We start from the raw sequence: 26,175 nt of genomic DNA on the forward strand, positions 1-26,175 counted from the left end.
GGTACAGTTCCTCGGTAAAGTACAGTACTGATTGTAGAAGCATGTTTTCTTTGACACTGACATGTTTGCAAAAAGACCAGATGATCGTATGCCATTGCTCATCTTTGCAACGATTTCCTAGATTAATTCAGAAACTACTATTCTGTATAAAATAAACAAAAGCTCACTTTATGGTAGTGCTATTTTGATTTTCTTCCCCACAAATAAAGTGTCCTCATTTATAGGATTTCCATCTTTTATTCATGCACTTGTGATTGCAGAATCGTAGATTGCTGCATGAGACAACTCTGGCTGTAGTACAAGTTATCTTAACTTAAATCAAGATTCAAGATTCAAGATTGTTAATGTCATTTCCAACAAGTGTAAAAGGAGAACGAAATAATTGTTACTCTGGATCTGATGTAACACAAAGAAACAACAAGATCAAGAACACAATAATTAAAAAATAACACAACAAATACAAACGCATAAAATAGCTTAAATACATTGATTGTACATCCAAAAAAAGACACTAGGCACAGGAGTGTCTGTACGTAAGGTGACTCTGACAGGAAATGATAAAATAATGGTGGTGGGGTTACGTTGGGGAGGGTTAGTGGGTGGAGGTGTTAATCAGCCTTACTGCATGGGGTAAGTAGCTGTTTTTGAGTCTGGTGGTCCTGGCATGAATGCTATGAAGCCTCCTCCCTAATTGGAGTGGGACATACAGTCCATGAGCAGGGTGGTTGGGATCCTTGATGATGTTGCTATTCTTTTAATTTATATTGCAATTTGTAATTTGGTTCAAGTGCATTGTGCTAAAGCTTATTCTCTGCAGTAGCAGTGATCCTAATCCCAATTTCCTAACCTGTTCTTTACCTCAGTGGTCCCTAACCACTGGGCCGCAAAGCATGTGCTACCGGGCCGCAAGGAAATGATATTATTTGGCGATATGAGTCAGCTGCACCTTTCCTCATTCCCTGTCACGCACTATTGAGCTTGAACACACGCGAGGTCATTACGCACGCGTCATCCATGTCAGCGCGGGAAGATCAACTCCTCGAGCTTGCAAACGACAATGGGCTGAAAAGTATGTTTGACATAACATCTCTGCCAGCATTCTGGATCAAAGTCAAGGCTAAGTATCCTGAGGTAGCCATGAAAGCACTGAAAACGTTGCTTCCATTTCCAACACATCTCTGCAATGAATGCAACAAAAACTAAATTGCGGAATAGACTGGACATAAGGAACCCCCTTCGAGTATCGCTGTCTCCCATCACCCTTTGATGGCACTGCCTTGTTGCAGGGAAACAAGCCCAGGGCTCCCACTGATTTGGCGATATTGGTGTGTTGCAATGACTATATATGTTCATACGGGGAAAATATGTGCTGTGTTTAATATCCAAACGTTACTTAAAATGTTATGATGCTATTGACTTATAAGTGACTTACATAACCATATAACAATTACAGCACGGAAGCAGGCGATCTCGGCCCTTTTAGTTCGTGCCGAACGCTTACTCTCAGCTAGTCCCACCGACCTGCACTCAGCCCATAACCCTCCATTCCTTTCCTGTCCATATACCTATCCAATTTTTCTTTAAATGATAATATTGAACTTGCCTCTACCACTTCTACTGGAAGTTTGTTCAACACTTACTTCAAGCTCCCCTGATAATTGACTTATCACTATATTCATGCGAGGAAAATATGCGCTGTGTGTTTAATAATTAAATTCGTTAGATAAACCCTTTTAGAAACGAAACTGAGCGAATGAAACTTAGCCACTTATCACCTATATTCCGGTCGTGATTAACACCCCGGCCCCCCCCGAACAGAATCGCCAAAATCAATTTGTGGGAGAAAAAAAAATCAGCACGTACACGCATGCACACACAGGTGCCCGCGCAAGGCTTCATGGTCATGGTAGTCTTTCTCGGGGTAAACACAACGTATCTGACTGCTACTCTTGTCCGTTGGCAACCCTACCCCCTCCCCCCACCCCCCGGGTCGGCCGGTCCGCAAGAATATTGTCAATAATAAACCGATCCGCAATGCAAAAAAGGTTGGGGACCCCTGCTTTACCTCTTTAACCCCTTTCATCTACTCGTTTCTAAATATTGGCATCTCCTCGACTCAAATGTTCTTGTATTGCCTCACAACCTTTAATACTAACAAATGTCTCTTTCATCTGTTTTCTCCATTCTGACATACAGTATAAAAAAAACTCAACAGGCTCACTGTACACTTCAAAAGCCTTTTATTTTACAACCTATAATATCCATCATGTCATAATTAGTTGGAATCGGGAGGAGACAGGCAGAAAGGAGAAGGTGCTGTCTATTGATCAGGATATCTCAATGGGGTGAAAGTGAAGCTGATCATAGATATCAATGACAGATCAAAGGAATAAAAGAGTTGTGTTTTCAGATTTGTAAATGGCTTCAATATAAAGATGCAATAAGCTGTGTGGACGGGAACAGGAAGTTAAGAAAGGATACAGACAAATGAAATGACTGGACAAAATTATGGTCCTGTGGCGTTCAATATAGGAAATACATTATCATCCTCTGGATCTGACAAAGACTGATCAGAATACTTGTTTAATGCACAGATACTACACGCGATGCAAGAACAAAAGATTTGGGTGTTCATGCAAAAAAAAAGCACTAAAGGCTAATCAAAGAAGCTAATGGGATGATGGCCTGTATCTCAAAAGGGACTGAGATTCAAAAGTGAGGAAGCATTGCTTCACGAGGAAATCTGCAGATGCTGGAATTTCAAGCAACACACATAAAAATTGCTGGTCAACGCAGCAGGCCAGGCAGCATCTATAGGAAGAGGTACAGTCGACGTTTCGGGCCGAGTCCCTTCGTCAGGACTAGACAGTGCAGTGACTGAGGTAACAAATAAAAGGGACAGGGGTGGCTAACTAGAATGGTTGATCAAATTACCTGCTGGGGAAGACACTTTAAGGATGGTACAAAGTTTTTGTTTTAACATCCCTACAGCGCTTTCCAGAATAGAGCTTTTAGAATAGGCAGTTTGCTGGGTAGGTAGTGTCTGCGATGAATTATCCTACCATCTTCTTTTTCCTGGACACATACAAGTCCTGCAGCGATGGAAGACTGTAGCCAATGAGCTTTTCTATTGATCTGACAGTTCACTGTAGCTTTCATATATTATGAGAGGATGCTGCACCAAATCAGACAGCCATGGCTGATATGAAGACGCTCTCTGCGATGGCAGCATAGAATCACATCACCATGTTCTGGGGAAGATGGAATTTTACCAGCTGCCACAAGTACATACATCCTTTGTCCAGCCTTTTTATTAAAGAAGATATGGTTCTCCCAAGCGAGTGGGACAGTTCTGGCAATGTGTGACTGAATCCAAGACTGTTTATACACCACCTTCTGCAAGGCCAATCAGAGGAACAATATTGTGCAATTGGGCTTTTCTGTCAAGAATCAGTTAATATGGAGTTTCAGTAAACCTCCCCACCCCTAGTATCCCATCATGGAACTAAATAATTGCCTCATGACTTTAAGGCTCACTTCGACACAGAACCAACAAACTGTTGTCACCAGTAAATATGCCACAACCCCAGAATATTTCCAAACTTGAAAACACTTGTTCATCCTGCGCCTCAAAAAAGTTAATCAAATCAAGGATCTTAATTCATAGATACAAGCCAACAGGACAAATTTTATATACCAGTCAGTCACTTGAGAACAGCTTGAGACCAAACTCAAGTCATCGACGACATTTCTCAGATGACAGAGTAGCTTGAGTTCTCCCCATACCCAAAGCTCAACCAAAGAGTCAAGCCTATTGACAGAACTATGAACTTTAATCTTCATTTAAAATTAAATGACAGCTTTTATAAATTCAAGACAGGGCTTACTTAACAGCAGTCCTGATCATAATCTTAAAGAAATATATTATAACTGCTTTCTACAACTATGTCAAGATATCACAAGTTGTTTCGCAGAAAATTAAATACCTTTGAAAGAAGTTGTTGAAAAAAATTGCAGCAGCAAATTTGGCAGTTGATGACAAGTCGTAAGGTGATAAAAACATAGAAACATAGAAAACCTATGCACAATACAGGTCCTTTGGCTCACAAAGCTGTGCCAAACAAATCTTTACCTTAGAACCACCTAGGCTTACCCATAGATATGGGAATCTATTTTAGTAACGTTGAATGAAGGATAAATATTGGCCTGGGCACCAAGCAGAACTCCATTTGTCTTCTCTTTAAATGCACCTGACAGAATGGATGGAATCTCCATCGTCCCACTCTGAATATGCACCTCCATTATATCACTCACTACCACAATGGAGCATCAGTCTAGAATTCACTAACTTTTGACTCAGAGTGACAATGCCATGCTGTTGTAGTAGTAATACTTTTCATTCCACTCTCTACTCAAGGGTGTGTTATGCTGGGTGATTCAGAGACTTTAACCCCTGTTTTCAAAATTAAGTTTGTTTGTTAACAACAGGAATTCTGCAGATGCTGGAAATTCAAGCAACACACATCAAAGTTGCTGGTGAACGCAGCAGGCCAGGCAGCATCTCTAGGAAGAGGTGCAGTCGACGTTTCAGGCCGAGACCCTTCGTCAGGACTTCTGAAGGAAGAGTGAGTAAGGGAATTGAAAGTTGGAGGGGGAGGGGGAGATCCAAAATGATAGGAGAAGACAGGAGGGGGAGGGATGGAGCCAAGAGCTGGACAGGTGATAGGCAAAAGGGATACGAGAGGATCATGGGACAGGAGGTCTGGGAAGAAAGACAAGGGGGACCCAGAGGATGGGCAAGGGGTATATTCAGAGGGACAGAGGGAGAAAAAGGAGAGTGAGAGAGAGAATGTGTGTATAAAAATAAGTAACAGATGGGGTACGAGGGGGAGGTGGGGCATTAGCAGAAGTTAGAGAAGTCGATGTTCATGCCATTAGGTTGGAGGCTACCCAGACGGAATATAAGGTGTTGTTCCTCCAACCTGAGTGTGGCTTCATCTTTACAGTAGAGGAGGCCGTGGATAGACATGTCAGAATGGGAATGGGATGTGGAATTAAAATGTGTGGCCACTGGGAGATCCTGCTTTCTCTGGCGGACAGAGCGTAGATGTTCAGCAAAGCGGTCTCCCAGTCTGCGTCGGGTCTCGCCAATATATAAAAGGCCACATTGGGAGCACCGGACGCAGTATATCACCCCAGCCGACTCACAGGTGAAGTGTTGCCTCACCTGGAAGGACTGTTTGGGGCCCTGAATGGTGGTAAGGGAGGAAGTGTAAGGGCATGTATAGCACTTGTTCCGCTTACACGGATAAGTGCCAGGAGGGAGATCAGTGGGGAGGGATGGGAGGGACGAATGGACAAGGGAGTTGCGTAGGGAGCGATCCCTGCGGAATGCAGGGGGGGGGGAGGGAAAGATGTGCTTAGTGGTGGGATCCCGTTGGAGGTGGCGGAAGTTACGGAGAATAATATGTTGGACCCGGAGGCTGGTGGGGTTTGTTGTCATCTGACTGTACATATATACAACCAAATGACAGTGTTCCTCCAGACCACAGTACACCCACACAACACAAATCACACATAGCACATAAACCAAAATATACTATAAATAAGTTTAATAAAATATAGTTCAAATGCAGGTAGTGAAGTGCAGCACAGGTAAACAGTAAACAACTTGCAGTCCTAATGACAAGAACTCAGTGGTGGCAGGGTATTCATTAGTCTCACAGCCTGAGGGATGAAGCTGTTACCCAGTCTGGTGGTCCTTGTCCTGATACTTCTGTACCTCCTCTTTGACCCACTACTGTTAGAAAGATTGTGGGATGGGTGGTAGGCATCCTCAACAATGCTTTGGGCCCCTTGTCTGCAGCACCCTTGGTAAATGTCACAAATGGTGGTGGAAGGGAGGGAGATCCTTTTGGTTCCCTTGGCGGTTTTTGCTCTCCTCTGTAGGGTCTTTTGGTCCAATGCCTTGCAGCTTCCGTACTACAGAGTGATGCAGATGGACAGGACACTCTAGCTGGTGCTCCTATAGGAAGTTGTTATCATGGGGGTGGGAAGCTTCGCACACCTCAATTTCTTCAGAAAGTGTAGGTGCTGTTGTGCCTTCTTGACTAGTGAGAAGGTGTTGTGGTTCCAAGGTAGATTGTCTGTTATGTGTATACCAAAGAACTTTGTGCTCTTTACTTGCACCGTGGCAGAGCCATCAATTTGCAATAGAGTGTGGGTCGACCTGTGCCTTCCTGAAGTCCACAATCATCTCTTTTGTCTTGTCTGCGCTGAGACTCAGGTTACTGCTCTTGCACCATTCGACAGGCCTCTCTACCTCCTCTCTGCATGCCGAATCATTGGTGGCGATGAGGCCGACGACTGTAGTATCATCAGCGAACTTCATGATGCGACGAGCTGATTCTGGCACTGAAATTGTGAGTCAGCAGCATGAGCAGAGGTGGAATGAGAACCAGTGCTCAGCGTGATATAGAGTTTGAGATGTCGCTGCCAACTCGGACTAACTGGGATCTTACCATCACCAAGTCCAAGATCCTGTTAGAGAGAGGTGTTGAGTCCCAATGAGGACAGTTTACCCACCAGACTCTGGAATGAAGTTGGTGTACAATATCCTGGCGTACGAGGCATCATTTTCTAGGTGGGACAGGACGGAGTGAGGGCTGAGGCTATGGCATCATCAGAGGACTGATTTGAGTGGTAGGCGAACTGGAGAGAGTCAAATGTAGCTGGAAGGTGGAATTTTATATGATCCATTACCGGCTGTTAAAAACACTTCATGATTATTTGAATCAGTGCTATTAGATAGTGTTCATTTAGGCCAGTTACCATTATTCTCTTGGACACCAGAATGTTGCCTGAAGGGACCGTTGACTGTTCCAGAAATATATTAAAGATGTCAGTTAAGAAACCTTAACTGGGCCATAGTCCCTTAGCACTTGACCAAGTATATTGACTGGCCCTGCAGCTTTGCATGGGTTTACCCTAGTTAGGGTCCTCCTCACCTTGGCTGCGGCCAGGTAGGATACCTTTTCCTTCGGAAGAGAGGATGCATTCCTCAATGTCACATCGTGCATAGAAAACATTCATCCCATCATGAAGGGAGGTGCCATTCTCATTGTCATGTAGGGTGGACGTGTAATCTGTTATGGTTTCTATACCTTGCCACATGCACCTCTTATCCCTGGTGTCATAAAGGTGTCTGTGGATTTTCAGTGTGTACTCACATTTTGCCTTCACGATGGCATGGGAGAGCATGACTTCTGCTGATGTGAGAGTCTTCCTGTCCTCTGATCTAAAGGCAGTGTCCCCGTCCCCAGGCAATGCACGAACCTCTGCAGACAGCCATGGTTTCTGGTTTGCCCTGGCAATGTAGTGTTCAATCACTGTAGCATCCTCAATGCACTTTCTTATGTAGCAAGTCTCCGATCCTGCACATTCACCAATGATGATTGTCAGTAGCCGCCTCTCTGAATATGCTCCAATCCCTGCTTTTGAAGAAGTCCTGCAGGACTGAAGGGCCTGCACGTTACCACTAAAATCTCTATCTGCATTGAGCAGTGGGCCATTGCTACTGAGGCAGTCACACACTTGTTCTTATTAATGTAGACACACAGACCTCCTCCACAGATCCTGCCAGAGGTCACAGCATTTCTATCCACCTGAAAGGAGATTAGGCCTTCTAGCTGGATGGTCGAGTCTGGAATGGTGTCTTGAAGCCTCATTACTGTCAGGACAAGTGAGCAACAGTCCCTCATCTCCTTCTGGTTCAGACACAGATGAAGGTAATCCAGTTTATTTTCCAGCGACCGGACACTAGTGAGTAGAATCGACAGCAGCACAGGCTTCCTTGAATTTTCTTTAAGCCTCGCTTTAATACCACTGTGGTTACCACAATTCTCCAGTTCCAGTGCACTGCTTCTGACAGCTTCGCTGAGTTGCTGTAGCAGACCGAGGCATGGAGCGAGAGCCTGCTCCCCACACTAGTCCGTAACTGTGCAGGACCTTCGTTATTCCATTTACTAGTAAAGTAGACTTGCAGATCTTAGCGTTCTTAATCTCCAGCAATGTTTTTCGGTCATAGAAAAGACAGGACAAGGGATTTCACCATTGGTTGGAGATAGAGTGGCTGCTACATCCATGCACACCACCATCTTGTGATATCATCTTAAACACTTCAGACTTGGTTCCAGTTAATTTTTTTTTGAAGGGAATGTAGCAACCAATAATAGAAAATATCATACTTGGATGCATGACAGCTTGGTATGGCAACCGCTCCGCATATGACTGCAAGACAATGCAGAGGTGTGGACACTCAGCCCAGCGCATCATGGAAACCAGTCTCCTCTCCGTGGACCCTTGTCTATACTTCTCGTAGCCTCAGTAAAGCAACCAGCATAATTAAAAACCCCAGCCACCCCGGACATTCCCTCATCTCCCCCGCCCAAAGGGCAGAATACACAAAAGCCTCAAAGCATATGCCATCAGGCTCAAGTACACTTCTACCCTGCAGTTATAAGACTATTAAGTGGTTCCCTAGTACAGCAAAATGGACTCTACTGCAAATCTACCTCATTATGATCTTGATCTTACTGTTTACCTGCACTACACCTTTTCTGTAGCTGCTACACTTTATTCTGCATTGTTATTGTTTTACCTTATTTTACATCAATGCACTGTGTAATGATTTGATCCGTATGAGCAGTATGCAGAACAAGCTTTTAACTGTTTCTCAGTACGTGACAATAATAAGCCAATCCCAATAAATGCTGCTATGAGGCACACAGCAGAAAGCAACTTCAAAGGAACTTCATCTTGTTCTACTTTTATGATAAGCATATTATTAGAATGCTTCATAACATGTGACTGCATAAATAAATATTTTCCACTGCTTCAAACTGATGACTGTGGTTTGGCCACTTCTGAGGAATGTAATTCTGTTTCATCATTTGACATTTCACTATATATTCCAGACTATTTAATAGGTGGTACACAGCAAGGAAAATCTAATTGTAACATTAGCACCTGTCATTCCCCATAGTTCTGCATAGAGATAGAATAGCCAGAAACAGCAGAGAGAACTACTGGTAGTAAAATGACCTGTTTGACATCAAACACACCATGTGTAGTTATTGCTAAAGAGCGTGTTTATGAAGCCTTCAGGGTAACCTGGCCATGTGAGAGAAATTGTTCTGCATCCCCAAAGGCTTTCATTGTCATTTATCATTGGATCCATTAGCCTGGAGCTTCAAGCTACTCACAGTGAATGCATTTTGTGGTTTAAATTTGTGGATTTTGAACCATTAACAGCAAATACTTTTGTACAGCCTAAGGCACAGTCCAGAGGTAGAAAAGAAATATGTACAAAACAGCTGATCTTCTTACACAACTAACCCATCTACCACCTAACCACAATTCTCCCATATGTACTTCCAACCACAACCAGGCACCAGAGTCCCTGTCAGCTGAACATATGATATTATACTGATTGACAGAATTATACTGCAATCAATAATCATACATGCCTTCTATTAAAAAGCAAAATGAGCCATGTACATATCTGTCTAAATTAAACAAACACATGAGATCATTGTTAACTCCTAGAATACATTCCTATCTTCAGAGCGGATTTATGTTCCATAACAAAATAACTGATATATTGGCAGATCTCAGAGTTGTACACTTCAAGTGGCTGGAGTCTATTTCTCAAACGATTGTTTCATATTCTGCATATTGCAGAAAGAATATCAGTCTGGTGCCATGATGTAAATCTTCAATGACTGACTGTCTTTAAAAACCAACTGAAAATTAGTCTTACAAATACAAAATGATTTTATGAGTTATCAGAACTAATTAAATGAATTATGAAAAACCGGATGGCAAGCTGGAATTTAGAGCCAGCAGGTCCTCTACTCAACACAGCTACACAGAGCAGGATAGGACTCCCAATGTTCTTCCTTTAGAGATAGAGTACAGTAACAAGCCCTTCCAGCCTAACAAGCTCTCACCACCCAATTACACCCATATGACCAATTAATCTACTAACCCATACACCTTTGGAATGCGCAAGAAGACCGGAGCACCCAGAGTGAGCTTACAAAACTGATTCACAGGAAAGGATATGATTATCCCTTAATCATGAGATGGGCAGCAATATATTTGCTAATGATTTTCACATACATGAAAATTGATCACTGAGCTTCCCTTCATGAAATAAAGTGAAATTCAACACTATGCTGGGGTGCAAGAGAGGTTTTTTTTGTCATAATAGCCACCATTTAGCTGTGTCCAGACAAAATAGAGAATTCTGTACCAATCAATACATTGGCTTTAATGATTCATTCCAACTAGACAAATGTATCCTTGTCAGTAATGAACCTGGCATCAGATTTTTCACTGGTTCCCCATAAAAAATTGGACACATTTTTACAGTGTAAAAACTACCATAAACTACCATAAAAATGTTTCTGAATGATCAATCTATTAAAAAAAGTGCGTATATGATATCTTGACTTGATCTTAGAATATTCCAAAACACATCATTAACTCACAAATTATTTATTTTTATGTTCTAGTAGATGGACATAACAGACACTTAACACAAGACAATCCCATATACGGCAAATTAGTTGAATGCCCACTTTGACAATCTATACCAAGGCTGGATGAATGAAGAAATGTTGACCAAGGCTACCAAATAACTTGCGAACCTGCGATTTTTAAAATTCCTATTAAACCTGCAGATGGGTACACACTTTTAAAGTCTAGTCAAAGAATAGCTCTTCCAACAACCAAATGCAACACTTTGATAAAGTGTCAAACTAGATTTGATGCTCACATGCAAGAGCAAGGTTTGAACCCATAACCTTTTGATTATGAGAAACTAACTACCAACTAAGCTGTAAAGCTATAAAGCAGCAGTTCCACACCCCGCCCCTCCCGCCACCTGTGCACAATTTACAACTTTGAACTGAGCACCAAAATTGCTCTCTTATTCAGCACAACTAGATCCAAAGAAAATTCACAAGAATGATCCCAGGAATGAAAGAGTTAATGTATGAGGGCCATTTGATAGCTTTGGACCCGTACTCACTGGAATTTAGAAGAGTGGTTGGGGGGGGGGGATTCTCATTAAAACCTATCAAATATTGAAAGGCCTAGATAGAGTGGACATGCAGAGTATGTTTCCAGTAGTGAAGGAGTCCAGGATCAAAGAACACAGCCTCAGAATAAAAGGACATCCCTTTAGAAAAAAGATGAGGAGGAATTTCTTTAGCCAGAGGGTGGTGAATCTCTGAAATGCATTGCCACAGATGGCCGAGGAGGCCAAGTTATTGAATATTTAAAGCAGAGGTTGATAGGTTCTTGATTAGCAAGGGTGTCAAAGGTAATGGGGAGAAGGCAGGAGAATGGGGTTGAGCGGGAAAATAAATCAGCTGTGATAGAATGGCAGAGCAGACTCAATGGCCTAATTCTGTTCCTATTGTCTTATGGTTCTACTAGTCCACAGGTGCGCAATGATGGGTGTAGCTAAACCTTTGTCAAAAATTGTGACAGTCAACTTAGAAGGTGAATTAACCAGAGATTCTGAAAATATTTTCCAATAAAAACAAAATTATCAAAATCTGGGCAGAAAATGCACCAGAGAACTGGACGCCACCCATGCACTAGTTTAAAACTGCTCATCAATCTCACTTTATAATCAGACATAAATGCAGGAATGTTCTGATATGCTGCCTGCTTGTAAGGGTTAAAAGCCCAATTCAGACATTAAGCAGGAAACACAGGAATGTCCAGAAGAAAAAATCCCAAGCCTCAATGCTGCCATCTACTGGAGACAATCAATGGATTCATTTACAACCAGCAGGCTAGGCCTCCCATAAAATCAACTTCAATTAGCCAGGAAGGGGGAAAAAAAAATCACTGAATAGTCTCTACTCAGCTCAAAACTAAAATAATTATGCAATGCCATCAAATAGGCACATTTGCCTGACAAGTGGACACGAATAACTCAATATCTCTATCGCAGCAAACAACCTCTTTCCTCTTAGTTACTTAGCTGACATGCATAGTTGATGGATAATACAACTTGTAAATGCTATACAGGTAGGTATGATTGCAAGCATAAAAATGGTATGAAAATTGGCAATGCCTTGATAATCATAGCATCAGAATATCTGTGCTGCTGGAACTACAAAGGTCTCCATTCATAAAACAAAGCAACAGTGAACATGTTCTTCGTCGAAATGAACTGGAATCAACAAAGAGCCAAATTCTGCATGGTCTGAACAAGTTACCATTCCTCTTTCAAAATTTATTTTGTATATTCACACATAAGTGCAGTATTTTAATTACAAAAATTAGTACTATGGTTCCATTTCCTAACTTAGATTACTTATTTTTATTGAAACTGTCCACCAAACTGTTATAATTTCAGAGTGCCATTAGATCTAAGACATTACTTATTCTGTACGTAAGTTACAGCAAATTATGTATGCAATATGATTATAAACAGCACTTTCACACTGTCACTCCTTTTGTAGTAATAAGCATATCTGATTCCATAGAGGAACTTTGTCCAAAACAAATACTTTCAAAATATCAGTCAAAAATTGGACTATATTAGAGTAAAATTATCTAACAAGCAACAGCAATATGGAAAGAAAATCTCATACCTTACATTCCACTACACTCTGGTCTGACTCACAAGTGACATAAATCTCATCCACTGCTCGTCTAAGGTTGTCAAACAGAAATGCCCAGTAGCGTGCTCTCAAGTCAATCTTCCGGAGCTGCCGGCCTTTCGTTGGACTCTTCTCAACTGCGTTCTTCTCCCCAACAGAGCTCAGCGAGGACTTTTCAGTTGAAACAGACTGCAGTAGAAACAGAGAGGGCTGTTCCATGATACAGTATAAGCTATATAATAGGCAACCTCAAACAAAGCTCTAGTCAACTTACATGTGACAAATGAAGTTAATTTTTAAATATTTAAGGGGATAAAAGTCTAATAATGACTCAGAAGTAAACTGTCCAAACAATGAGCTGAAATGAGTTGGATTTATAATTAATTAGGGCAATACAATTAATTTCACAGACCAGTGGAAAAATATCTGGAATTAACAACATACTCAAAGCTTCTTCGGTGGCTTTACACCCAGACCAATGGTCTCGTCAGTTATTGATATCACATTGCAATAATCCAACAGCCTTAAACATGATCAATTTAAAAGTGTCAAGGACATAACTTAGCTTCACATGTAAGTTCATGAAGAACTTGAGCCTTAAGAGATTCTCCTAATTTGCAACTTAAAGTTTGTCTTTAACTTGAACACTATTTTTATAGAGGTATTCAGTCAGGAATAAAACTATGGGTTATATTGTGAACATTTTCTTCACATGATAATTGACTTTTGTGCTCAAATCAAAAGATTAACTTGCATTTGTGTTTCACTACAATCTGGAGTTCTATTTACAATTAACTATCTTTAAATTCAGTAGATGCAGGCAAGTAATGACGTTATTTCAAAAGTTTAAAGTAAGTTTATTATCATAGTACATATATGTCACCAAATAGAACCTGAGATTTATTTTCCTGTGGGCATTCACAGTAAATACAAAGAAGCACAGGATATTTTATAGATTAGAACAAAGAGGTAAAACATCAGTTTAACATTGCACCCAAAGTTAAGCACTCTTCAACAACACATCCTCTTTCTGTTCTACACTATTGTAAACTCCAGATAGGTGTTTCAAGCTGCATTTTTTTTATTCATAAGTATGTTAAAATGAGCCAAGCTGACGTCTATTGTTAACAACTGAGTACAGTTTAAATAAACAGACATTTTCAGAAACAAATGTCATGGATTAAACGGTTCATGTGTACAGAAATTAAACTTAGTGATGGTCAGTCAACCAGTTATAGCCAATGCATCTGCTCAAAAATGGAGATTTGCTACTTGATGAGATGCCAGAAGTTGGCCAACATCCAAAGAACTGTGCCCCCTGTGTACTTAACAAACTTCAGTACAGAAAGACTTAAAGGAAAAACTAAATAAGAACACCCACAAGAAAAATACAGGCATTGCCAAGATCTAAGTCCCAATATATTTATAAGAAATTGGTAAACACAAGAGATTCTACAGATACTGGAACTCTTGAGGAACACACACAAAGTTCTGGAAGACTGGCAGCATCTATGATCTCAACAGGTCTGGCAGCATCTATGGAGAAGAATAGACAATTGACATTTTCAGCCAAGACTAGGAAGGAAGGGGGATGAAGCCAGAATAAGGTGGTGGGGAGGGGAAAGAGAACAAGCTGTTAAGTAATGGATGATGCCAGGTGAGCGGGAAGGTGGGTGTGATTAAGTAAGAAGCTGGGAGCTAAAGGGCTGAAGAAGGAATCTTATAGGAGAGGACAGTGGACCATTAGAGAAAGGGAAGGAGGAGAGCACCAGGGTGAGGCGATGGACAGTTGATGAGAAGGGGTGAGAGGAATCAGAATGAAGAATGGAAAAGGAGGGAAGGGGAAGGGACGATAAATTACCAGAAGTTAGAGAAATCAATGCTCATGCAATCATATTGGTAGATATTTAGTGTTCGTCCCCACGCTTCAGAACACTTGACATGATGTTACTTTGTGATAAAGTCCTTGAACTTTAACATTTTAAGGTATGGCTGCTATCCCTTCTGTTTAAAACTAAATCCCTAACAAACACGAAGAACATGACAGAATGAAAACGTGTTTACTTAACCATTTCAAATGCTGTTTAACTAATCACCTGCAAGTTTCTAATCATAATACACAGTAGTTTTCTACATCTGATGATCACACAGATAAAAATCGTTATGAACTGTGCATAATGTAAACTCACTTCAAAGCAGTGAACCACAAAGTTAAAGGGCATAAGACAAAGGGTCATAGTATTATAAGTATACAAGTCATTAGAAACTGAATTGGAAATTGATGGCCAAATAGATAACACAATCACCTCATGAATATTCACCTGGTTTGAAGACAGGAGATAGTGAAACTGAAAATTACAGCAAGCTCACATGTTTCAAAGTGACCACATAAATGCTTGTACAGCTGGGATTAAATCAAATGTGGCCAGAATACTCAAGGGAACACACTGTCAAGGTTATGTTCCAACATAAGGTGAAAGAATACTGTAGCTCAACCTCTATAGTACCAATACCACATCTGCTTGCATGTCCAAGCATTTTGGATACCATGAATTCTGATCAGTATAGTTAGATCACTTGCAATTTTGTTCTGCAAACCAAGCTCAACACATAGGTAAAATACACAGGTAATTATTAATATTTGGTCATATGTTTCAATTAATGTTTGAGTCATGCCCTGGATCTCCTCAACTTTGTTACCTAAATATTTAACTACAGTGAAGAATTCTTCTTTGCTACCAATACGTAAAGGCTCAGGACATTAGATTAGATTAGATTCAACTTTATTGTCATTGTGCCGAGTACAGATACAAAGCCAATGAAATGCAGTTAGCATCTGACCAGAAATGCAAAGAATAGTGTTATTTATAAAATAACTGCGAATAAAAAGTAAGTGTTACAGCACACAAATATAAAAGTACTGAGACAGTACAATATGGGTGCAATACTGCTTGTAAGATGCATCCTTGATAATGCCTTTCGCCCTGTCCAGGCAGTGTTTATGGTAGATGTTCTCAATGGTGGGCAATTGGGTGCTGATAATCCGCTGGGCAGTTTTCACCACACGCTGGAGTGCTTTGCGGTCCGATACGATTGGCATACCACACTGAGATGCAGTTGGTGAGTATGCTCTCAATGGTACAGCAGTAAAAGTTCATCAGTATCCTGGGACAGAGGTGAGCTTTCTTGATGCTCTGCAGAAAATAAAGGCGCTGTTGCGCCTTTTTGTTCAGGATGGAGGCATTCAGGGACCAGGTGAGATCCTCGGAAACGTGGACACCAAGGAATTTGAAGCTTGATACACGCTTCACTACAGCTCAGTTGATGGCAAGTTATTTAAGTTAAATCTAAACAGACTGTAGATAGAGCATGATAATGACTGGCTGAATAGGTTTCAAACCAGCAATGTTGCTACTCCAACTATTAGAAGATAAACTTAATGATGAAATGGACAATAAAACTATATACACAACACAATTAGACAGCTGGTTACATCTATTAGCCTGCTAAAATCGGCTTCACTTAAGTTAATTTCAACTACAAGGTGCTCCTTCCATTAAGCATAACTTGGTACAAATAGTATAAAGTTAATTCCAATTTGCAAAAGATGTGTTTGATAATAAAGTCAGTTTCACCAAGAAATCAGATAGAAAATTATGTGCATGTAATCTTATCTTACTGCACAGACCAAGGTACCAGTTGGCTAATGGAAAGGTCATCTTCCATCTCCCAGTTATCAACCAGCCATGACACCACTTGTTTGTTACCGTTCAATAACTGTCAATCAAGTCAGAGGGAGAAGGATATGACTGTAGAGACGAATCTTGGAATTTTACCCTCCATTAGCCACATGCAGGGGTCATTCTGAACCAGCTACAGAATAGTAATGGCAGTGCAATGCTGGGATTCAATTCCAGTCACGCTACCCAGGGCTGACAAACATATAGGAATATAGCAGATTCTTATTGTCAGTACCAGGTAATAGATAATATCTATTTATTAATCCAGAACATAGGACACATGGAATATTTAAGAATGCTCATACTTGCCATGTAGTAAAAAAGCAAAGAAAAACAACCGGAATTTGTAATTTATATGAAATTTCATACTTTAATCCACTGTATGAAAGCCTACATGCTATTTCTTTTAAAACTACACATGAATCAGCTGTCCAGTCCCCACACGGACATCCTTGGCCTCCAATCAATAGTCCCAACAATCTCCTCATCTGTGCAATACTGGAAGCTTGACCTCACCCACATCCCTTATTGATTATGAGACCAGGAACAAAATCCCCGCAATTTGGGAAACAAAACAATGATTTGGTGTTTTCTTTTTAAATTGCTGTTCATTTAAAGCAAATTGAGAATCTATCAGGTACGAAAGTGTAAAGTATGCATTCACCCAAACTTTAATCAGTTCAGCTACATTTCTGTTAACATGAAAAATATAATAAACCATTTTTGTAGTAGGCTGGTAATGCACCTCACGCTGAAAAACTTAATAGTTCACCTGAGCAAATGATACAAAATATTTGGTCATTTTTACTGAAAGTTCTGCTGATTCACATTGGGTTATTTTATTCCACAACTGTACTGAATTTCAAGCAAGGAGTGTTAAGCAAAACACTTTATATTGTTTACTAGAATATAAAACACTAAATCACATTCTATTTGGTTTTTAAACTTAGAAGGCACAATATTTTTAAAGCATAAAATACTAAACAAGACTAGAATACATCATGCTACAATCACAAACCAATAGGAAGCCAAAAAAAAAGCACAAGGAAAACTTTACAAACAATCAACCCATATGCTCATTATTGACATTAACTCAGACTTCTCTCTCCACAGTTGCTGGGTACTTCCGACAACTAAGCTCTGCGTTTTACCAGTCAGCTATGGAGCCCAAGTCATTGGGTGTATTAAAAGTGCAGGTGAATAGGTTGATAAGCGTGTGCAAGAACACAGGATATGGGCTGATGGGATAATAAATCGGTCATAATCGAATGCAGGAGCAGACTTGATGGGCTAAATAGCCTAATTCTGCTCCAATGTCTTGTGGTCTTTTGCAGATACAGCTCTCCCTTTTTTTTAAAAAACTGCCCTCATTCACTAGATGGTTCAAAAACAATTCTGTTATCTTGGTCTACCACTGACATTCCCTTTGTTCCCTATACCACCTTTAAACATCAGTTTTTCTTGCGTTTCCTGTTCAGCTGAAGGGTCGTTGTCATGAAATATTAATTCTGTCTCGCTGTTTATAAATGCAGCCCAACCAGGACTTTATATTTAGTTCATATTCATTATCAACTTCATTTAGTCAAACTATTTTCAAGGTCTATTAACTTGCAGTGTATTCATGACGCTTTATGGTCATAGTTGCATCTTAGCAGCTGCGGAAATCATTTTCAATTATCTCTTTAAATGTCTTAAGTGCAGCAAATTTTAATCACAAATGACTAACGAGCTTTGAAACTTCTCACTGGTACCTACTATTACTATTTGCTAACTATTTTAAGAAATCACAATATATTGTCTCTACTATCCTCCAAAGTGAAGACAGCAAACTACCAATAGGCTTTAAAGGTAGAGAATACAAACTGCTGGAGGGACTCAGCCACTCAAGCAGCTTCAGTAGAAGCAAATGGATAGTCAATGTATTAGGTCAAGACCTGCATCAGGACTGAGGGTGTAAAATGGAGATAGGCAATCTCAAGAAAAAACAGGGAGGGGTGAGGCACAGAGGACAGGAGATAGGTGAGGGGGGAGATGATGGACAGATCAAGCGAGATGAGAAGGAAGGATGGAGAGGGAGGTAGAGCCAACTTGAGAAGGTTTGAGGTACACTCAGAAGCTAAAAGGAAGTAAGTGGAACCAGTTTGGGGAGATGTGAGGAGAACCAGAAGATATTGAGTGTAGTGATAGGCAGAAGGAACAAGGTAGGGAAGGAGAATGAAACTAGATTACCAGGAGAGAGGCAGAAAGACAAGCAGATAGAGAAAAGAATACAGGGATTATGTTACCTCAAGTTAGAAAATCAATGCCCAATTTCCCAACAGAATGAAAATTGAATTTTCCAACTTCAAATAACACTCACTTTCACAAATTGTGTTCTGCTTTCTCTCTCCTTCTGGTTATCCCCACTCCAACCAATTTTACTTATTATCACAATGATGGAATATATTAATTTGGAAGGAGATCTATTTAAACGTTGGGTATAAATGGCTATAGAACAAATTCTTGCTTCCTCCACATGAGATCATCTGGCAATTCTCAATACAGCCAGTATTTCTACGTTTTGTGGAAGCTATAGGCTTTGCCCAAACGCTACTCAATAAGCACATACACTAAGAATGGCAATTTTGAGTGTAATATTAGAAACAGATTGCTGCTTGACTAAACTTGAGTAAGTTCTCAGAGACAAATTAAGAAAATTAGTACAAAATACATTTAAAATAACTAAAGCCTGGTCACATGGAAGATGTTCTATACATGGTACACTATTATAATTCTGATTCTACATTTTTAATCTTAGGGTGTTTAGTTTCACTGAAAACAATCAATAATTATTGATTTTCAACTAAAACACAGCATCTCAATTTAATAAGAAATTTCCAGATTTAACAATTTTACATTGAGAGAGAGCATGAGAAACAGAGACCCATATGACCCTGTCAAATTAAACTGGTTTAATATAAATTGCTTTATGCAGCAAAGGAAATTTATGAGACAGTATAGATTTCAGAGTTTCATTATATTTTTCACATCCAATCAATTATGAAATTATTGAGTTATGGGTCAAGTAACAATAATAACCAGCATACTGACTGTTTGGGGAACAGAATTGTATGTCTAAATGTTTAATGCTGTTTATCTGTGAGCAATACAATGCAAGTTGGCTAATGGTAGAATATTGTCAACATCAAACCCAGCCTGTCTCAGCAGGGTAGCAAAATTACCAGGTCAAGACATGGCCAAGTAAAATTATTGCCAGCAGAAGCCAATAGGCCCAAGTTCACACATTCAGAGTTAAATTAACCCCAGCTTGGATCCAAATGAATTTTATTAATTTATCTAAGATTCACTCACTGGGAGACCTGAAGTGTGGCATACATGTTTCAACATATAATGAAGTACAAATCATTAAAGTATAAAACAGGCTGAGAAAGGCATCTCCCAGCTAAAAGCATTTTGTCTGGGAAAAGATCAGCAGATTGCACTATTACAATGCAAAAACCGTTTCACACAAAAGGTTTGTGCTTTATTTGGCAACTTCTTTGTTCCGATTTAAAAGAAACGTCAATCTTATCGATGAATATGTGAATCACTGCTATCATCAGGAAGGAGGTACAGGAGCCTTGGGTCTCATACCACCAGGTTCAAGAATAATTAGTATCCTATAACCATGATATTACAGGAAAGTTTCTGGCATGGTTTAAGCATTGGCTGATTGGTAAGAAACAACGAGTGGGAATAAAAAGATCCTTTTCTGGTTGGTGGCCAGTGCCTAGTGGTGTACAACAGGGGTCAGTGTTGGGACCACTTCTTTTAAGCTGTATATCAATTATTTAGATAATGGAATAGATGGCTTTGTTGCCAAGTTTGCAGATGATACGAAGATTGGTGGAGGGACAGGTAGTGTTGAGGAAACAGGAAGGCTGCAGAAGGACTTGGACAGATTAGGAGAATGGGCAAGAAAGTGGCAAATAAAATACAATGTTGGAAAATGCATGGTCATGCACTTCGGTAGTAGAAATAAATGTGAAGACTATTTTCTACACGGAGAAAATCCAAAACTGGGATGCAAAGTGACTTGGGAGTCCTTGTGCAAAACACCCATAAAGGTTAACTTGCAGGTTGAGTTGGTGGTGAGGAAGGCAAATGCAATGCATTCATTTCAAGGGGTCTAGAATACAAGAGCAGGGATGTGATGCTGAGGCTTTATGAGACACTGGCGAGGCCTCACCTTGAACAGTTTTGGGCTCCTCATCAAAGAAAAGATGTGCTGGCATTGGAGAGGATTCAGAGGAGGTTCACAAGGATGACTCTGGGAATGAAAGGGTTATCATGCAAGGAACATTTGATGGCTCTGGGTCTGTACTTGCTGGAATTTAGAAGAATTGGGGGGGGGGGATTTCATTGAAAGCTTTCAAATGTTGAAAGGCCGAGAAAGAGTAGATGTGGAAAGGATGTTTCCCATGGCAGGGGAGTCTTGAACAAAAGGGCACAGCCTCAGGATAGAGGGGCATCCATTTAAAACAGATGTGGAGAAACTTCTTTAGTCAGAGGGTGGTGAATTTGTGGAATTTGTTACCACAGGCAGCTGTGGAGGCCAGGTTGTTGGGTGTATTTAAGGCAGAGCTTGATAGGTTCTTGATTGGACAGGGCATCAAAGGTTACGGGGGTAAAGGGCAGGGAATGGGGCTGAGGAAGCGGGGGAGAAAAGGATCAGTTATGATTGAACGGCGGAGGAGACTTGATGGACCAAATGGCCTAATTCTGCTCTTATGTCTTATGGTCAATAACGATCAGACTCTTGAACCAGAATGGACAACTTCACTCAAAACAACACTGAACTGATCATTGAATGCAACCTATGGACTCACTTTCAAGGACCCAACAACTCATGTTCTGAGCATTATTTATTTATTATTATGTATCTACTTGTATTTGCAGTGTTTGTCAGTCTTTGTGTGTAGTTTTTCATTGACTCTATTGTACCTTGTACCACTGTGAACCCCTGCAAGAGAATGAATCTCAGGATAGTATTTGGTAACATATACATACTCTGATAATAAATTTATTCTGAACTTGATGATGCCAAGCAGAGAAGATTATTTTGCATGGGGCTAGTTGAGTGAACGATCAAACAGCATCCCCAACTATCATCAATGGGAATTAATCAAAATATACCCTATAACAAATGATTTAAACTGGACAAAGTGAGCTCCAAATTTCACTTTATAACTCCCTTTGTCACCTATAGTTACAGGTGTCCCCCGCTTTTCGAACGTTTGCTTTACGAAACCTCACTGTTACAAAAGATCTATATTAGTTCCCCGTTTTCACTAACAGAAGGTATTTTCACTGTTACGAAAAAAAGCAGCGCGCGATAAAAGATCAGCGCGCGAAAAAATCAGCCTGCAATAAAAGGCAGCGCGCGCCCCAAGCAGCCGCTCTCCCCCGGATTTGGAACGGCATTCTCGCTGGCATTGCTTAAACACATGCCTGTGAGCAACCGTTTGCAAGATGAGTTCTAAGGTATCGGAAAAGTCTGCACTTAGCGTAAAACTAGACATAATTAAGCGTTTCGATCGTGGTGAACGAAGTAAGGACAAGCAACACACATAAAAGTTGCTGGAGAACACAGCAGGCCAGGCAGCATCTCTAGGAAGAGGTACAGTTGATGTTTCAGGCCGAGACCTTTTGTCAGGACGAAGGGTCTCGGCCTGAAACGTCGACTGTACCTCTTCCTAGAGATGCTGCCTGGCCTGCTGCGTTCACCAGCAACCTTTATGTGCGTTGCTTGAATTTCCAGCATCTGCAGAATTCCTGTTGTTTGCAAAGTAAGGACAAGGTGAGTTTGGATTGTGGAAGTTGACAAAGATGATGTTGAAGAGGTTTTGGCATCCCATGACCAAGAACTGATAGATGAAGAACTGATGCAATTGGAAGAGGAAAGGATAACAATCCAAACCAAATGCAGTAGCAAACTGAACATGAAGCAGCTGCGTGAGATTTTCGCTGCAATGATAAAGTATGACTTTAATTTTGAAAGGGTACATCGGTTTAGGGGATATTTACAGGATGGTTTGAGTGCTTACAAAGAACTGTATGATAGAAAAATGCGCGAGGCTCAGCAGTCAAGCAAGCCTTCCACATCAGCCACAGCAGACGACGAACCTCGACATCGAGGTGGGCAGTCATAGGAGATGAGCTGCCGCCCTAGTGGAAACAGACGACGATGAGATGACACCCCAGTGTCCCACCACCCCAACCCCCAGGCCGCGGACAGATACCGATTCGCGGAGAATGCAGCAGTAGCCGGGAGGCACACAGCACATCTTTAAGAAAAAAAGCCAAAATAAACAAGCTAATTAATTAGGTGCCGCCCGACACGTAATTAATAAGCTTGTTTATTTTGGATTTTTCCTTAAAGATGTGCTGTGTGCCTCCCGGCTACTGCCGCACCACTGCATGCTTCGCGGCAATGTATCGGTTTGCTGCCCAGAGGGTGAGGGCCACTGCACCACCCCAACCTGTGACGACTCAGTCTAACACACCATCATCAGTGTGCTCGGCGCTGCTTTCCCAATTCCCGTAAGTGATACTACACTGCGCATACATTATTTCTACTTTATATAGGCTGTGTATTTTTACGTGTTATTTAGTATGATTTGGCAGCTTCATAGCTTAAAGGTTACCTGACAGAGTGTTTTTGCCAACAGCGCTTGCGTGAGATTTTCTGCCAAGAGCGCTTGCACCATGTTTTTGCCGACGGTGCTTGCGTGAGATTTTCGCTACGGACAACAGTGCAGGCAATGATTGTGGAAAAGTATTTCTACTTAGGTTGTATATTTATCATATCATTCCTGCTTTTACTATATGTTACTGTTATTTTAGGTTTTATGTGTTATTTGGCATGATTTGGTAGGTTATTTTTGGGTCTGCGAACGCTCACAAATTTTTCCCATATAAATAAGTGGTAATTGCTTCTTCACTTTACGACATTCTGGCTTATGAACCGTTTAATAGGAACGCTCTACCTTCGGATGGCAGGGGAAACCTGTACCCATCTCTACTTAAAATAAACTTTCATCAACATGGCTTCCAAAGTAAGTGTGAATAGAAAGCAAGAGCACCCTCCAGTGTCCACAGGAAACATTAACAATCACCACCCAGGATTTAGGTAACCATTTTTATATCAAATGCTTGAAGTAGAATATGAAGTACTTGATTTCATATTCATCAGTAAAAAATTGTAATAAAATCAGATAATAAAACATACCAATTACTAAGCTAATTGTTAACAATACACTCAGTGGCCACTTTATTAGGTACACCTGTCCATTAATGGAAATATCATATCAGCTAATCATGTGGCAGCAACTCAATGCATAAAAGCATGCAGGCAGGGTCTAGAGGTTCAATTGCTGCTTTAACCAATCACTGATGCACAGGCAAGCATGTTGAGCCTTGAAGTGGAGAGGCTACAGCAACAGTAGACCACACCAGGTTCCACTTCTGTACCTAGTAAAGTGGCCCTGTGTGTATAATACAACACAAATGAATAATTTTGTTGTGCAATGAATATTCTCTTTACTTCTATCATCAATGAAAGCAATCTATCCTTTGCCTAAGCATGTTTAAGTGATGCAAAAGACTCGATCTGAAATGGTCTGATTCAATCTAAAACCAGCGGATCCTAAACTTTTTAATACCATTAACTGAGGGATCTGTGGACCCCAGATTGGGAACCCCTGGTGTTGAGGTAGGGGCTCTGACTATTTGATGTCATAGTTAATACCACCTGAAGTAGTGCATTTAACTAAAAATGCATTTAAAATTATATTCATTTGCAATATTTCATTTGTCATTTCCACATTTTCCAATATCTACCATGACTACATTGTGCCAGCAGAAGTCTAAGACAGATGACACAAGCTACGTACCAAATTGCAGGACATATTGTTTTTATGATCTGTTCTTCCAACAACTCCAGGTAAAAGTAACAAACTGATATTTTACAGTATGTTATGCAGCACACTGAGTGAAGCAAGATTGCCAGATCCAACATTGCAACCTATTAACAGATCTTCATTTACAAATAGTGGAAGGAATTTAATATTAGTAGTAATCTTTTGGATATGATAAGTATTGATGGGAAGTTATTACCTGGGAGCCTCCTGCAAGTTTTAAACAGTAGCTAGGCTTTATATATGGTATACAGATATTGCATTACTGAAATTTTGTCAAGCAAAAGGAGAAACTTCTTTTCATGGAATCAGTCTATTAAATTAAAATGTTAATACTATTACCCGTGTGGGCACGTGGCCAAGTGGTTAAGGCATTGGACTAGCGACCTGAAGGTCGCGAGTTCGAGCCCCAGCCAAGGGAACGTGTTGTGTCCTTGAGGAAGGCACTTAACCACACATTGCCCTGTGACGACACTGGTGCCAAGCTGTAAGGGTCCTAATGCCCTTCCCTTGGACAACATTGGTGTCGTGGAGAGGGGAGACTTGCAGCATGGGCAACTGCTGGTCTTCCATACAACCTTGCCCAGCCCTGGAGAGTGAAGACTTTCCAGGCGCAGATCCATGGTCTCGCAAGACTAACGGATGCCTTTAACTATTACCCACTCTAACTAAAACCAAAAAATACGTCTCTCATTGGTATTCCTGTAGATATTACACATTTCTGAATTAACAACCCCTGTGGAAAAGTTCCCAGAAACTTGAACGGAGGGGGCTTGTCTATATGATATACTGCAGGATCTTCTGGTCTTTATCCACTTCATTATTATACTGCTGCAGAGTAAGCGAGATGGTTCCCTGAATGCGTCCTGCCACCCTGCCATTCTATTAAAGAGGTGATTGCAGATAGGATGGAATTTTAAAAATTAAGTTAGTTTATCTACCCCCATAGAGAAACTGAAAAGCAAAAAGGCAAATACTATATATGTACAAGACATTTTAGCCAATAATGCTTAAAGACATGGATTTCCAGGTGCCTCGGTTAGCAGAGGTCTCACTTCTGGAGATCTTGGGTTAAGGCGCACTCGAAATTTTAACATAAGCATGGACTAATTTCAATGCAGTACCAGAAGTGTTTTAACTTTAGAATGAGAAGTTATACCAGGACCTCTTTTCCTCACTGATCAGTATAAAATAATTCCACATTGCAACTTGAAGAATAGCTCTGCCTAGATCATATTTATCCCTGAATAATACCTAAAACAGCATCGGATCTTTATCAAAGTACTGTTTGAGGACCATTGCAATATGCAGGTTGACTGCTGCATTGAACAATATATTACAGTGCTTGATAAACTATTAATGCTTTTGGATGAATAGACATCAAAAGCATGGTTTACATACAAATTTTTGCCTCCTCCTCTACCACCTTATTAGAAGAAAAAAGTCATAATCATGGAGCCACATAGTATGGAATCAAGTCTTCCAGCCTACAAAGTCAATGCTGAACATCACTAATCTTACTATTCCCATTTTATTCTCCCCACATGCTCATCAAACTCTCCCAGATTCACTTACTCACCTACACTCTAGGATTGATTGCAATAGTCAATTAATCTGTGAACTAGCATGCCTTTGGTTGTGGGAGAAAAACTGAACACGAAAAGGAAACCAGTGCTGCCACAGGGAGAATGTTCAAGCTCCAAGTAAACAGCACTGCGGTCAAAATTGAACCTAGATCACCAAAAGTGCGAGGCAGAAAACCACTGCATTTGTCCAATGTTGGTTTAAAAA

The 26,175-nt window shown here is 40.6% G+C and overlaps 1 protein-coding gene across 6 annotated transcripts in view; it reads right to left on the bottom strand.

Annotated features, from left to right (window-relative positions):
- Window positions 1–26,175, bottom strand: part of scaper (S-phase cyclin A-associated protein in the ER) — a 351,667-nt gene that overhangs the window by 301,883 nt on the left and 23,609 nt on the right. For all 6 annotated transcript variants that reach the window (XM_072282778.1, XM_072282779.1, XM_072282777.1 and 3 more), the window contains exon 4: window positions 12,678–12,875. In XM_072282778.1, the coding sequence (XP_072138879.1) occupies window positions 12,678–12,875 (198 nt within the window). The remainder of the gene's footprint in view (window positions 1–12,677; window positions 12,876–26,175) is intronic.

This window comes from Mobula birostris, chromosome 18 (genome assembly GCF_030028105.1).
Source record: "Mobula birostris isolate sMobBir1 chromosome 18, sMobBir1.hap1, whole genome shotgun sequence".
Taxonomy (NCBI): domain Eukaryota; kingdom Metazoa; phylum Chordata; class Chondrichthyes; order Myliobatiformes; family Myliobatidae; genus Mobula; species Mobula birostris.